The sequence below is a fragment of the Crassostrea angulata genome, chromosome 1 (assembly GCF_025612915.1).
Source record: "Crassostrea angulata isolate pt1a10 chromosome 1, ASM2561291v2, whole genome shotgun sequence".
NCBI classification, from domain to species: Eukaryota; Metazoa; Mollusca; class Bivalvia; order Ostreida; family Ostreidae; genus Magallana; species Magallana angulata.
In genome coordinates this window covers 40,884,921-40,898,244 of record NC_069111.1, presented here as the reverse complement: position 1 = coordinate 40,898,244, position 13,324 = coordinate 40,884,921, and the positions used below count along the sequence as shown (strand labels likewise).

Here is a 13,324-nt window from a genome sequence, read left to right as displayed (position 1 = left end):
TATAACATAATCCACGGTCGGAAATTGATACAGTGAGCGCGAGACTGAGTTCTTTTTTTCAAGTCAAATTTGAGGCAGAAAACATGAACTAGTAGACAATGTCATTCTAAAAAGCATAGATTTTGGGTGTTTTATATCCGCATACAAGATGTGTTTTAAGAACTAAACAATTCAATGGATATCCATTCTCGTAAAATTAATCCCAACAATGTCCTTCCTTTTAAATATCGTTTTTATGAGCAATTTCCGTAATAGTTTATATGGGCTGTACGACTGATCCCGTTGACACAAGCTGTGAAAATGTTTCTCTATGTAATGTGGTTTGGAGTTTTATTTAGATTTAGTAAGTATCAATCGTAATTTAGATGTATGACAGTGCTTAAACTACTTTTTTGTCTAACTATTGATATTTGTTTTAAAACTGATGTAAAACTAAGTTTCAGTGTGTCATCAGATGGTGTATAATCCATTTAACATTTCAATGAACACTTGACTAATAAACTTGAGTGTATATTTAATGTTTATCTTTTGATTCTAAGCCTCAGGATTTGAAATAAAACTACAGGACGATCAGGAGTGGTCCCAGGCCAACCACACCTGTACAGTGGAGCTGGCCGGGGGTCTGCTATCTACCGTCGATGCTATCATGGACCCCTCCTTGAAGAACATCACAACGCCAAAGGATCAATATTACTGGTCCAATAAAACGACTACATTTACAGATTTTATCCAGTATGAAGGTTTGCACAATTAGAACTAGAACTCCAAGAATAGATATTATTTCTATACTACAGTTACAGGTTTATCCAATATGAAGGTTAGCGCACTAAGAACTAGAACTGCAAAAATAGATGGAAGTATATCGATGTTATAAACAGGTTTTAACTCTTAAGTTGCAGGTTGCTTACTTCTGTAAACACACATAATGTTCAAAAATGGTTTAATGAATTTGGTCGAACTACATGATTTAGTCATCCAATATGCAGAGAATACTACAAACTTAATTGATTATAAAAAATTGAAAGAAAAATCAATTGATATTTAATATTTAGGATGGAAGAGCATGTTTTGTTTGTGCGAGTTGTAATGGTGACAAAAGATATATGTAATATTATAACCAGGAAATAAAAGAACATCGTGATTACGATATTAATGCACTTGTCATTGATATTTTCCATCTTTCCAGGTTGTTTTAACTCATCCCTCCTAGAACCAATGAAAATGGTGTTGCCGTCGCTGCACCCAGTGGCAGCCTGTTTTGATTACTGTGACAATACGTCCCGGATTGGCCTGACGGTCAGTGTGAGAGAGTACTTATGTACTCCAAAAATAATAGACTTCGAGAATATATTAAAATTAACTTGCATGTTAGTAGCATACATGTTGTGTATGTGAAAGTAAACGTTCACTAGCTGATTGTACGCGGTGTCATTCTAGCAGGACAACAGGTTTCATTAAGCTTTGGTTATCAACGTTTCTTCCGTGATGGTTAAGGAAACAGGTTTCGTTTACAAATCCAAGCTATCAGGATTTAACATCGGTTTTTCCACGATTGTTGGAAAAAATCGACTGTGGTAAATTGCCAAGCCAAACGTTGATTGCCCAGCCAAAAGTTGCTATCAATTTTAAAAGCTTTTCAATTTAGGAACATTTGTAGTACAACGGAAACAATTCCTTCAGAACAAATCCAAAACTTACGCCATAGGTTCATTTTGAATAAAGATTAAAGAACAAATTATTATGTTAAAAAATCGTTTGAAGTGCACGTGGCATTTGTTGGCGTATGGAAGATTAAGATATTGGTTTTAAAAAGCAATTAATTATAACAAATAAAGAAAGGTGACTCGTTCGTGTTTTTTTTTTTTTTTTTTTTTGTTAAACGAAAAAAATTGGTGAAGTATAGATGAATTGTAGATATCAAACATGATGGAGGTTTACTGTCTGTGTCTGGAGGAGGGCGCGATCGCCCATACACGTGACAACATCAGCAGCTGTAACGTCCCTTGTCCAAATGACATAATGATGAACACGTGTGGCAGTAAGGACTCCATGTCAGTGTGTAAGTTACAAGTAACATTCGACACAAATCACGTCGAGTTCATTGACATATAAACAGAGTTTGTATCTGTTTAAATCTGCCATTAATATAGTTCAGCTAAATGTGTTGAACTCTGTATATCTGATAGCATTTATTTTCAATCCAATTTCATTTGCTACGATCAAACAGATTACAGGGATCGATTTGATGCACCGAATCCGAAGGATATGGTACAATGTGTTGCCATTAAGACCAGTGGGGAGAGTACCTCACTCCTGTATGATGACTGTAGAAGCACAAACGATGGGTACATCTGTGATATATGTAAGTAATGGTGTTCATCATTGAACATTATGTGCAATCAGATTGCCAAGTAACGAATAAGATAATCTTATCCAAAATTATAAGAATCCATTTATATACTAGTATAAAAATTAATGTCTAGGCAGAGTCGTGAACTATAACAATTCAAGTACTTTCTTGCTCTCTAATTTATATGTAAATACATTCTGATAGAATAATTTATGGGGGTTTTGCAGGTGACGATGACCAGTGTTCTAAAGAGGTTTACTCGGAAGGTGTGAAACTGACATGGGATGAGGCTCAACAGGCTTGTCAGAAAAGAGGAGGGTACCTGGGCAATTTCGGTTCAGCAAAAAATAAAACCGTTTGGACTGGTTATAAGAGATGGTTTTTAGACGATAGCTGTACGTTATTCCAATAAAGCTCTCATATCAAATCGCAGATCACTTTATTTTATCAAGAAAAGCTTGAATTTTGAGATTTTGATGGGCTTTACAATTTCCGTGATTACATCAACTTAAAGTTATTTTTACTTTTTTCAGTTCAGTGATGGAAGTACTAAATATTTTAACCAACTTAATTATCAAATCAGAATTCGTCATAACATTGTATATAAAATCACAAGCAAAGCAACAAATATAGAGCTATAAGATTGCCTTGTTTTCAATATTCCAGATGCCATCTTCCCGACGTTATGTTTGGCATGTAGGTTTAAAGTGGGCGTGGCAGATTGTATATATACCAATTGTACCAGAGAACTACCCTCACTGTGTGTGACCGGTATGATGTTCCTTAATATCAGTTAATGAATATTAATTTTAACGGCGTTATCCGCCGACTAGCTGCAAAAATGTAAACGTTTCCCTTTTTAAGGGGGGGGGGGAGTTCCAGAAAACATCAGATACAAAAAAATCGGAGAAGACTTCATAATTGCAGCTGTCCACAGACTACAAAACAATGCAATACTATAAAGTCATGAGGCTACAATAAAGCTTTTAACATTCAAACTGAATTACTGTATGGGAGAGTGAGTTTTGACAGCCTACCTGGTATGCTATCATTCAGTATTTATGTTTTTAAATTGATTCTGGTTTAGATTCTGAGAATATACCAGTCCGCAGTTGGTTCGATGCTGAACAAAATTGTGAACTCTCCAATTCTCGACTTCTAAATGGCAGTGAGCTATACGAACGCAAATTGGAGGAAGACATTTACATATCCCACTATTACTGGACATACGGTTTTGCGGAATTCACTTCTTGTGTCAGGTCCATAGGTAATGTACAAGTTTTATAAAAGACATAATTTTCAAAAGATACATTTCATAAATGATTATATATGCAATTTTTTGCGTTTACTTTTTCATGCTCTGTTTGCAACACTTAGCCCTTGTATTGTTCTACAGTCCAGAACACCAAACATAATGGACACCGCCGACGCCTCTTCACGAATACTCTCACTGTGACATAAAACAACATACATGTAGTATCATATCAATCTTGGATATTCCAAAATATTCTATATATAGAGAATGCTCTTAATAACATAGGTGTCTAGAAACTGATCCTAGCATATCTTCGTCATTAAAACTATGTTAAGTTTATCTAGTTCAGGAAGTGGTACCTCTTATATTATAAGTGTTATGATGACAACTATCTTGAACTATTTATTATCAATGGATAAGTGTCATGTGTTTTTGTAAAGGCGTTCTGTTTCCTCAGGTTGTTATGACATTTCCAACAGTTCTGGTATGTCATCAGCATACGGCGCTCAAAGATCTATCCTTGGATGTTTGGAGTTCTGTAAAGGCTCAAAGTATTTTGGAGTCACTGTAAGTTAAACAAAAAACACACAATGCATGTATGAGTCCATCTAATTACTAAAATGCATACTAGATTAGCTCAATTATTTATATTAAATAAGCATTTGACGTAAAGCAGCTGGTGGTTAAGAAACTCTTTGAGATACCAGTATTAATGTGGAAAGGTACCTCAAAGGCTTCCTTTTAAAAAATAAAGTAACCCTTTGTATTAAATTTTGGAATTGAACAATGTTAATTTTCACAACATTTAATTGCGTATATAATTGCAAGAGTAATTTGCTTAAAAATAACTTCTCTAACGGGCTTTGTTGCTGGTATTTTTTTTTTGTTTGTGGCTTCAGTCTGGTTCAATAAATTAGACAAGGAGAATTTCCAAAAAAGTAGCAATCTAACACCTCTTAATTCGGTATTATTGATATACAATTTCGATATTTCTTCTAGAAAGAAAATGTGACCCAAGACAAATGCATCTGTATAGAAAATATTACCGATTTAACGTTATCAAACGCCAGTGAGTGTATGACGTCATGCGCAGACGACAGCAATGACACGTGTGGAGCAGAAGGCAGAATGATTTTGCATGAAATTGGTAAAATAGAACTTAACGTTATTATAGAGCGTTTTCTCCTGGAACTCGAGTTTTCACTCTGGATGCCAACCTCTTGATGCGCACGCACAAATTAAGATGAACAGAAAAATTAACTCCATGTACTCTCCAAAATGGAGGTTGTCAATAACATTATGCACCGTAAACTAGAAATTTAAAATTTGGAATTAAAATGAGATGCGTAGGTACTTTTCCATGAATTTTTCATTAAGAAACAATTTTTTTTTATATATTACTTCATATTGTTGTGTTTACACTAAGCCTTGCAATATGATATTTGAATGTTTTTCCCCCGTTTTTACATTTAAAGAAAGAAACATCATGTATCGGTAATAAACGTAACTTTAATAATTAAAATAAAAAATAATAGGTTTAAATTAAAATTAATTTTAGTATAAAGAGTTTTTACAATTTTTTAAAGAATCAATAACTTTTATATAAATCGGACATAGAAACATCATACATTACTTGGTATCTGTGCACTGTTTTTGAAAGATTTTTATATGAAATTCGTTGTAAAACAAACAAATGATAAAGTATAAGATATGTGTTTCAATTTATTCTTTAACTATGCACAACATATATGTTTATTTTTATAATTACATATGTACTCATCGATATATTGCGTAAATTTAAAATCTTGAAGGCGTCTGATGCATCCGTGTCCGCCATGTTGGAGAGTCCTGACCCTCCATAGATCGAGAGTCAGACTCGATGTAAACTTGGGTTTAAACTCTCGCTGTTTATCTCAAAAACTCGCGACTAGATACCGAACTCGAGTTCCAAAAGAAAACGCTCTATAGTGTTATTCCTCTCATCTGGCATGTTTCACTCTGTATTGTTATGCATTTGCTTAGTAAACAGATGTAGATGATGAATAGAAGGAGTTGGTTGCTTTACGTTTGCTTGATATTTAACCAACTACTTTTTGGCCATGGGTAAAATTTATATTTTCAAGTTGGTATACAAAGTATTCTGTTAATAGTTCACCAGCTTTCAAATCATTTGAATATTTTGTGTCATCATTATTTATATTGCTTATCTAGCTAATATATAATTTCTTTGCAGCATGGTCTAAGTTTGGATCAATAGAATTTAATCAGTGTTTTTCATCGCACCTTATGCACTTTCGACCCATGCATTCAATTTTATTAGCATAAATTCAATATCTTATTTATTTGGCAGATATGAACAATATAGCCGTAAGCAGTTTTGAAACGGGAATGGAGTGTGTTTATCTTCATAAACAATTGGATTTCATGCTCATGAATTCTGCAGACTGCCTCCATAAAGCTAGCGGATATATCTGTGAAATTTGTGAGTGCCGAGACCAAGATCAGAAATACTTATCAATAATTCGTTCAGTGGGTTACAAAGAAATGTTTGTTATAAGATGTGATACACAATTGTATCATTATAAGTATGTATCTGGGGCGTATACATGTATATAGTTTGTGCATTGATAAATAGATATACATGTATAATAACTCAATTGTGTATGTAACCTATATGGATATAATTTTGTTTTAAAAATAACTATAAGCCATATTTTTTTCGTTTTTGATTCAGTCATCACTGTTATTTTGAATATCATTTTATACATGTCCACTACTTATAGGCGACAATGATAGGGAAAACTGCACACAGATTGCTTACCAAGGGATGTACAACTGGTACGAGGCTTCAATGGAGTGTCGGGATAAGGGCGGGAATCTGGGAGACAGCTCATTCAATAATTTTAGCTCTCTGTCAGACGGTGCCTATTGGTATGGATGGAGACGATGGTTATTAAAACAAAACCCCACAGGTACATACACAGCCACTAAAAGAACAATTCCGGTACCAAAAACAATGTGCCAACCTCATACAGAACATCACACACTTACGGAGGGGGGGGGTGTCTTTCGCTGAGGCATCGATTTAAAATCGCTATATTCTACTTTTTTCACCTGATTATTTCGTTTGTTTAGGAGTGGCTCCTCGGCCGGATAAAGATGCTTGTGAGAGCTGTAGAATCAGCAATGGTCAGTTACACTGTACCTACATGCTCTGTTCAGAAATGCTGCAAGGAATTTGTACAGAGGGTAACTAAATTCCAACTATACCAGTAAATCAACAAAAAATATCATTTTACATAGATGAAGAATTTCTTGTTTAAAAAGTTACTGTTTGAATGTGTACTTTGGGTGATGGTTGTAGGCACTGCCCAGACGACGATTGCTGGAACAACAACAACAAGGACTCTAGAGGACCTGTCAAGCGTGACATACAACACTGGGTCCGACATAAGGACCACGATCAAAGGTAGTGCAACACGTGTTTTCTAAATAAAAGGATGTTATAAGGAAATTAAACATTTCTGAAATAGCTATGTAGCACAGCTTTTTTTTCAAAATTGGGGGTCCAGAGTCCAGACATAGAGTGGAGCAGCCAGTAGGCTTATAATCAAGCGAGTATTATTATATACAGTGGATATGAGTAAATGTACCTTTTTTCCTTAAAGTGGAGGGCTAATAAGGTTTGATTGTTGTGGTACAAATTGTTAAAAAAAAGAAACTGTGTTATAGTGTGATATTGAAACGCTACAAGGCAAGTTAATTAAAACAATGCCTGGAATTAACCAAACGTTTTAACAATATTTGAATATTTGCGTATTGAAAAAAAAATCTTCAATTTTACTTCTTTGATTTTTGTATGTCTTTATCAATAAAATGACACAAAATAAACCGTTTAGAAAAATATTTGGTAATCATATGACATTAATTGTTAGATCCATATGAAATTACTTCCTTTTTATTTTATCATTTTACATTTAAAAAACACTAATATTTTTGTGCTCAAAGCATTAATACATTTTTAATATGGCTTTTGAGAGTAACATAGTTTAATATCACTATGGGATAAAATGGACAAAGTTAAATCATTGAATAGCAATTGCACAGTTTTATCTGTGTAAGTCAGAAACTCGCACCACAACGAATGAGGGAGAACAAACAATTTCAAAATTGCTCAGTAAGTATTTTTGTTGTTGTTGTTATTTAAGAAATAAAACATCAGTAGATTTGGTATCAACAGAAATCTTAAAGAGTATTATTGAAGAATAAATAAGCATTCTTTAACTTCTATGGAGTGATCATTACAGTCGGTCTTTCGATCAAGTTCTTTATTATTGATTTGATCTTGTACCACGTCTAAAAAGACAATGAATGATTCCTTGTTACTTATATTTACAACCTTTTCCTTTTTCATTTTTACTTTTTGTTTTATCATTCAAACTATGCTAATGTTCCAACTTTAACACAAATTGATTTTTCAAGTAATGTAGACTATGTATAGACTACCACCCCATGAAGAACTATATGATCCTATTAAACACGAAAATTTTAGGCAATGTGCCAATGATGAATTAATTGAAAAATATTAACCTTTTCCAATGTCTTTGTCTGCGATAACGCTAGGAATCAAATTTGTAGCATATAACTCAATACATTTCATCAAAGGCGTAAATGACGTACTGTTGGGGCGCAAGCAGGGTTTTATTATTATACAATACGAAAATTATCTAAAACTGCTATTAAATTTAATGCTTTTAAGGAATAAGGAATTATTCTTTGAGTATTATGAGGTTGGTCAGTGTGTGATCAAATCCAATAAAGCCCGAAGGGCTTTATGATAGATTTGATCACGCCCCGACCGAAATTATCACCTCATAATATTCAAGTAATGATTCCTCATTACTTATATTTATATAATTTTAAGCCTTCTTACGATTAAATATTTAAATATAAACAAGAATAGAATTCCTGAGTCCCCCGCCGGTCAAGCAGTATACTAGTATCGAGTCCATCGACCAATGCTGATTTTTGAACTTGACCAAAGTATTAGTGGTATAAACATTTGGTATAAATCTAATGAAAATCTGTCAAAATTTGTAGGCATGAGAGCGCTTACAAGGTCAATTTTTGGATAAAACGGAGTCATTATTGCGGTCAAAGTACCATAACTCCAACAAAAAGTATCGACCAATGCTGATTTTCGAACTTGACCAAGGTAATAGTGGTATAAACATTTGGTATAAATTTAATAAAAATCTGTCAAAATTTGTAGGCATGAGAGCGCTTACAAGGTAAATTTTTGGATAAAACAGAGTCATAATTGCGGTCAAAGTCTCATAACTCCAACAAAAAGTATCGACCAATGCTGATTTTCGAACTCGTCCAAGGTAATAGTGGTATATACAATTGGTGTAAATTTAGTGAAAATCCGTCAAAATTTGTAGGCATGAGAGCGCTTACAAGGTCAATTTTTGGATAAAACAGAGTCATTATTGCGGTCAAAGTACCATAACTCCAACAAAAAGTATCGACCAATGCTGATTTTCGAACTTGACCAAGGTAATAGTGGTATATACATTTGGTATAAATTTAATGAAAATCCGTCAAAAGGACTAAGTGCGGTTTTATGCAATTTTTGCCCCCCAAAATCAAAGTTTTAGAAAGAGCTTTAAAATAAGATTAAAGATAGTTAAAATCATATTGGAAATAAAGGTATAAAAGGTTATCACCACAGTGACGTCATAACGTAGAAATGACGTCATGAATATTGCATTATTTTGATAAATTGATGTTTTGTAGCAAAATATGGGTGTTTTCCGATGGTTTTTCGACTGGGAAACATCGAGCGCAGGCTTGCTCAAGTACCATTTTTTAGTATAATATGTATAACTATCTGAAGAAAAACATATGTTAAAACTGCACTTGAGCAGACCTGCGCTCTATACTTCCGAATGCAAAATATAGAGCAAAAATGAGAATATCTTCATTTGTTTGCAAATTTTCAGGAATAAGGTCATTTAGGTGACGTCATAAATAAAAAGCGAGTGAGCAATGATGACTAAAATCAAGATTAAAGTTATAGGCATCCTCTTTATAATGATTTGTGAAGATTTCATTTTTATACGATACTATTTAAAAATTGGTTGAAATCGGGGGCAGATATTTGACTATACCGCACATAGTCCTTTGTAGGCATGAGAGTGCTTACAAAAAAGTGTGACGGACGGACACACGGACGCACAGACACACGGACGCACAGACGCATGGACACACGGACGCACGGACACACAGACGCACGGACGGACGCCCGGCATTTCTATGTCCCCGCACCGCGTTGCGGCGGGGGACAATAAGCAAACCTGGCTGGCGCCTCAATTTATAGTACAAAATCGTTAGTAGTGTTATAACAGGCAAAGACACTGGAAATGTAAATATATATAATCGTATAATGCTGGAAATAATATAAATAAAGTATTTCTTTGAATACATGTATTATGGTGTGATGATTATGGTCGAGGCGGATTAAGGTGGAATAACACATTATCACGAAATGGCTGACCGCTGATCGTAGCGAAATTTCGTTTTATTAAAATGATTCTATGGACTGTAGCATAAAACTTTCTCCATAGCCGAGTGGATAAAGTGTCGGACTTGTGATCCGTACATCCCGAGTCGAATCCCGCAGGAGCTTTTGTTGTTACTTACCGGAATAATTATTTTAGATATTCATTTGTTATCCCCAAACTCCAAATTTTTCGCTTATTTGACATTTGTACAGTTTATTTATTATTATATCTTTCTTTATCAAAAAAATTCCTGTTAATTCGAGTGACTTTTCCCAGGTGTGTTATTCCACCTTAACATCCTTCTTACATTTTAACATACAAATTACATTAGTTTGCGTGGTGAATTCATACACGGTTTGAAATTAGACATAGCAGTAAATGTATATAATTTAATTAAGGTATGTATACATGTAATTTAAACTGTGGACAGCCAAGATTTACTTTCATACAGAATAGATATGCAGGTAATACTAACAATACCGATCATGTTGATGCACCAAAACATCTATGTACGTATATGTATACAGCATGGGGCGGACAACAATTTTGTTGTCTTTAACTTACTTATCATAATTACAATTCAAACTAATGCGATATGTTACTGATATTCAATTTCTGAAATTCTCCTTTGATATTTTTCAAGAATATTCATGTGGAATAACATCTTTGATTGTGTGATGCCAATTACATGTATGTAATTATACAATTTTAATTTGTATTTTTTAATTTTTAGACTGCTTAAATATCTCTAAGGGATGCACCGTCAAGAATTAACACAAACATATTTTTTAGATGATGTATCAATCATTTTTCCCAAAATTTAAAATCGTTCACATGTTATATATATTTACAAATAATTCCTTTATATCATTCTCAAAACATTTCACAGCCATGTTAATATTTGAAATCATATATCATTATAAAATGCAAAATTTAAAAAAAATGTATAACGCTTTGGTTTCTTTTTTTTTTTTTACAGTTTCAACAGAGGAACCACAACCAGAGCCCGGCAATACCAAGCCCCAGCTAGAGCAGGACGACATGACCGCCAATATCATCGCTGTCGTCATCGCGGTGGCGATCATTGGCGCCGTGGTGGCCATGTTGGTGGTAACCAAGCTGTAAGTCTTGGTCGATTTTAAAACGGCGTGCTTGGGTGGGAGGAATGGGTGAATATTAGTGGACAGGGAAAGTAGGACGAGTGATGATCGTCCAAAAGAATTTTTGATTTTAAAAGTTTTCATTTTGGGAAAGCACCATTGTTTTCCTGCATTTGGCAAATATTTGGTACGGGGAGCGGTTTCAAATTAAAACGTGATGTAAAGCATTTCTAAAGTCTCGATTATTGTGGTCTAGAAAAATTCATGTACTTCATAAAATATTAAAAATTACTCAACGTGAAATATTGTCTTACATGCATTCTGCTGAAACAAAGCTCGTCATAATCAAAATGTATTGCAGGCGAAAAAGTGAGAAAGTTACATCCGATGTAACGGACTTGATAGACACTAAGAACGGACCAATCAAATTCAGCACACTCAGGGACAGCACCAGTCGCCCGCCATCTTTTAATCACTCTCCGTTAGAGAGACAGAGAAGTTTCTCCAACCCCAGCTTTATGGACCACGACATTGACATCTTGGCGCAGAATCTGGAACAAGAGCCTCAACAGGATACCGAGCAGCTACAAAAAGAGAATTAGAAATATGAACTATTGTAATTTGTATGAGTGCCACGGTGTATTGTCATCCCAAATAGTTCACTATAACTTTTAACACGAACATACTTCAAATACTAATGTATTGATAAATCGGTGCGAGTTTCTTTAAAAGAATGTCTAAGGTCATTCCCAACTAAAAACATCCTCTTTTACTAATAACACATACATGTACATTTGTACAAGTACTTGTATACTCCTACTTACACCCCCACATACACTTAACTTTAAATTTTGTATAATTATTTACATACATGTGTGTTAATCTAATGTTTTCATAGCACATTTTCATGATTCAAATATTACTGGTGAAAAGAAATCCACCGATCACATCGACACATTGTATAATCTTCTGAAGTGCCAAGTTTTATTTATCACTACGATGCTTTTTTATGATTTTTTATAGAGAGATATATATTTATTTTCTATACATGTTCATTGTGAACAAAATATTTCATTTTGTTTTCTCTTTGATCAATCCATGCATTTATATCTTCTGAGTATTTTCTCGCATTTTTGTTTAAAAAACCGACTGTGTTCATACAATCTAATATTTGAATTTCTTGAGTTATAAATCTGTCTTCCGTTATCATTGTGACACCGTTCAATTAATTAACCATTATGATAAACATTGGTTGTATTGTAAAATGAAGTTGTCTTTAATTTGTAGTTTTATGTTTGACTGTGCGTCAACAAGTTAAGAAATTTTGTCCATATTTTTGAAAGATCAAAAAAACAATAAAATAGATATTAGAATTTATCTTGTTTCATTTTCATGATATTTTTCTGCAATGCCAGTTTTTTTTTTAATCAAATAACCACGACTTGAAAAAATGCATTAAAAATATTACAAATAAGAAATCTTTTTAAATTATAATGTCCAAAAAGTTGCATCTCTCATATCAATAAATACATTGCACTGCCACGAATGTTTAAGCTGATTGGTATTTTACTTTTAAGAATTTCAAAATTAATACAGAACATTTTTAATACTTTTTATTTTTTGCTTTTCCAAGAACGTCAACAAATGACTGTACACTAGCATTGTTTTAATGAGTTCCAAGAACCCTAAAGATCCTTATCTGTTATTGTTTTGTGTATATATTATACAAGTACCTTATTCTAAAAAAAATTATATGTGATCTGGTTTTGAAAGAATAAAGAATTGAATAAAAAAATTCTTCATTAACACTCAACTTTTGTGGTGACTCATTTCCTCCCAAAAAACATCTGCCATGATGCCTGTATGCGTGATCTTCTATATTATGTAATAACAAGAAGGAATTTATCAAACTTAATAATTTCTGATTTCAGTGACGCGTTGATTTTTTTTTTACCTTTGTTTGAATACGGAATTTGGTACAATTATGCACAAGTATAGTGCCAATCATTTTTGTCAATAAACATATTTATATTATTGCGTAACAGGTCAGTGC

The 13,324-nt window shown here is 33.5% G+C and overlaps 1 protein-coding gene across 1 annotated transcript; it reads left to right on the top strand.

Moving 5' to 3' along the window:
- Positions 1-33: 33 nt before the first annotated feature.
- LOC128175855 (uncharacterized) lies at positions 34-12,607 on the top strand. Its single transcript, XM_052841713.1, has 16 exons — positions 34-343; positions 540-740; positions 1,187-1,296; positions 1,915-2,059; positions 2,228-2,362; positions 2,578-2,745; positions 3,017-3,121; positions 3,438-3,617; positions 4,063-4,172; positions 4,605-4,752; positions 5,956-6,087; positions 6,389-6,577; positions 6,741-6,854; positions 6,970-7,074; positions 11,151-11,292; positions 11,633-12,607. Exons 1-16 carry the CDS (start codon positions 301-303, stop codon positions 11,871-11,873), a joined length of 2,268 nt encoding a protein of 755 aa, XP_052697673.1. The 5' UTR covers positions 34-300; the 3' UTR covers positions 11,874-12,607.
- The last annotated feature ends 717 nt before the right edge of the window (positions 12,608-13,324 follow it).

Coding starts and splice junctions, on each gene's coding strand:
- LOC128175855 (XM_052841713.1), top strand. CDS start 301: ATGTTTCTCTATGTAATGTGGTTTGGAGTTTTATTTAGATTTA. Junction 741..1,186: donor AGATTTTATCCAGTATGAAG/GTTTGCACAATT, acceptor CCATCTTTCCAG/GTTGTTTTAACTCATCCCTC. Junction 2,746..3,016: donor ATGGTTTTTAGACGATAGCT/GTACGTTATTCC, acceptor TCAATATTCCAG/ATGCCATCTTCCCGACGTTA.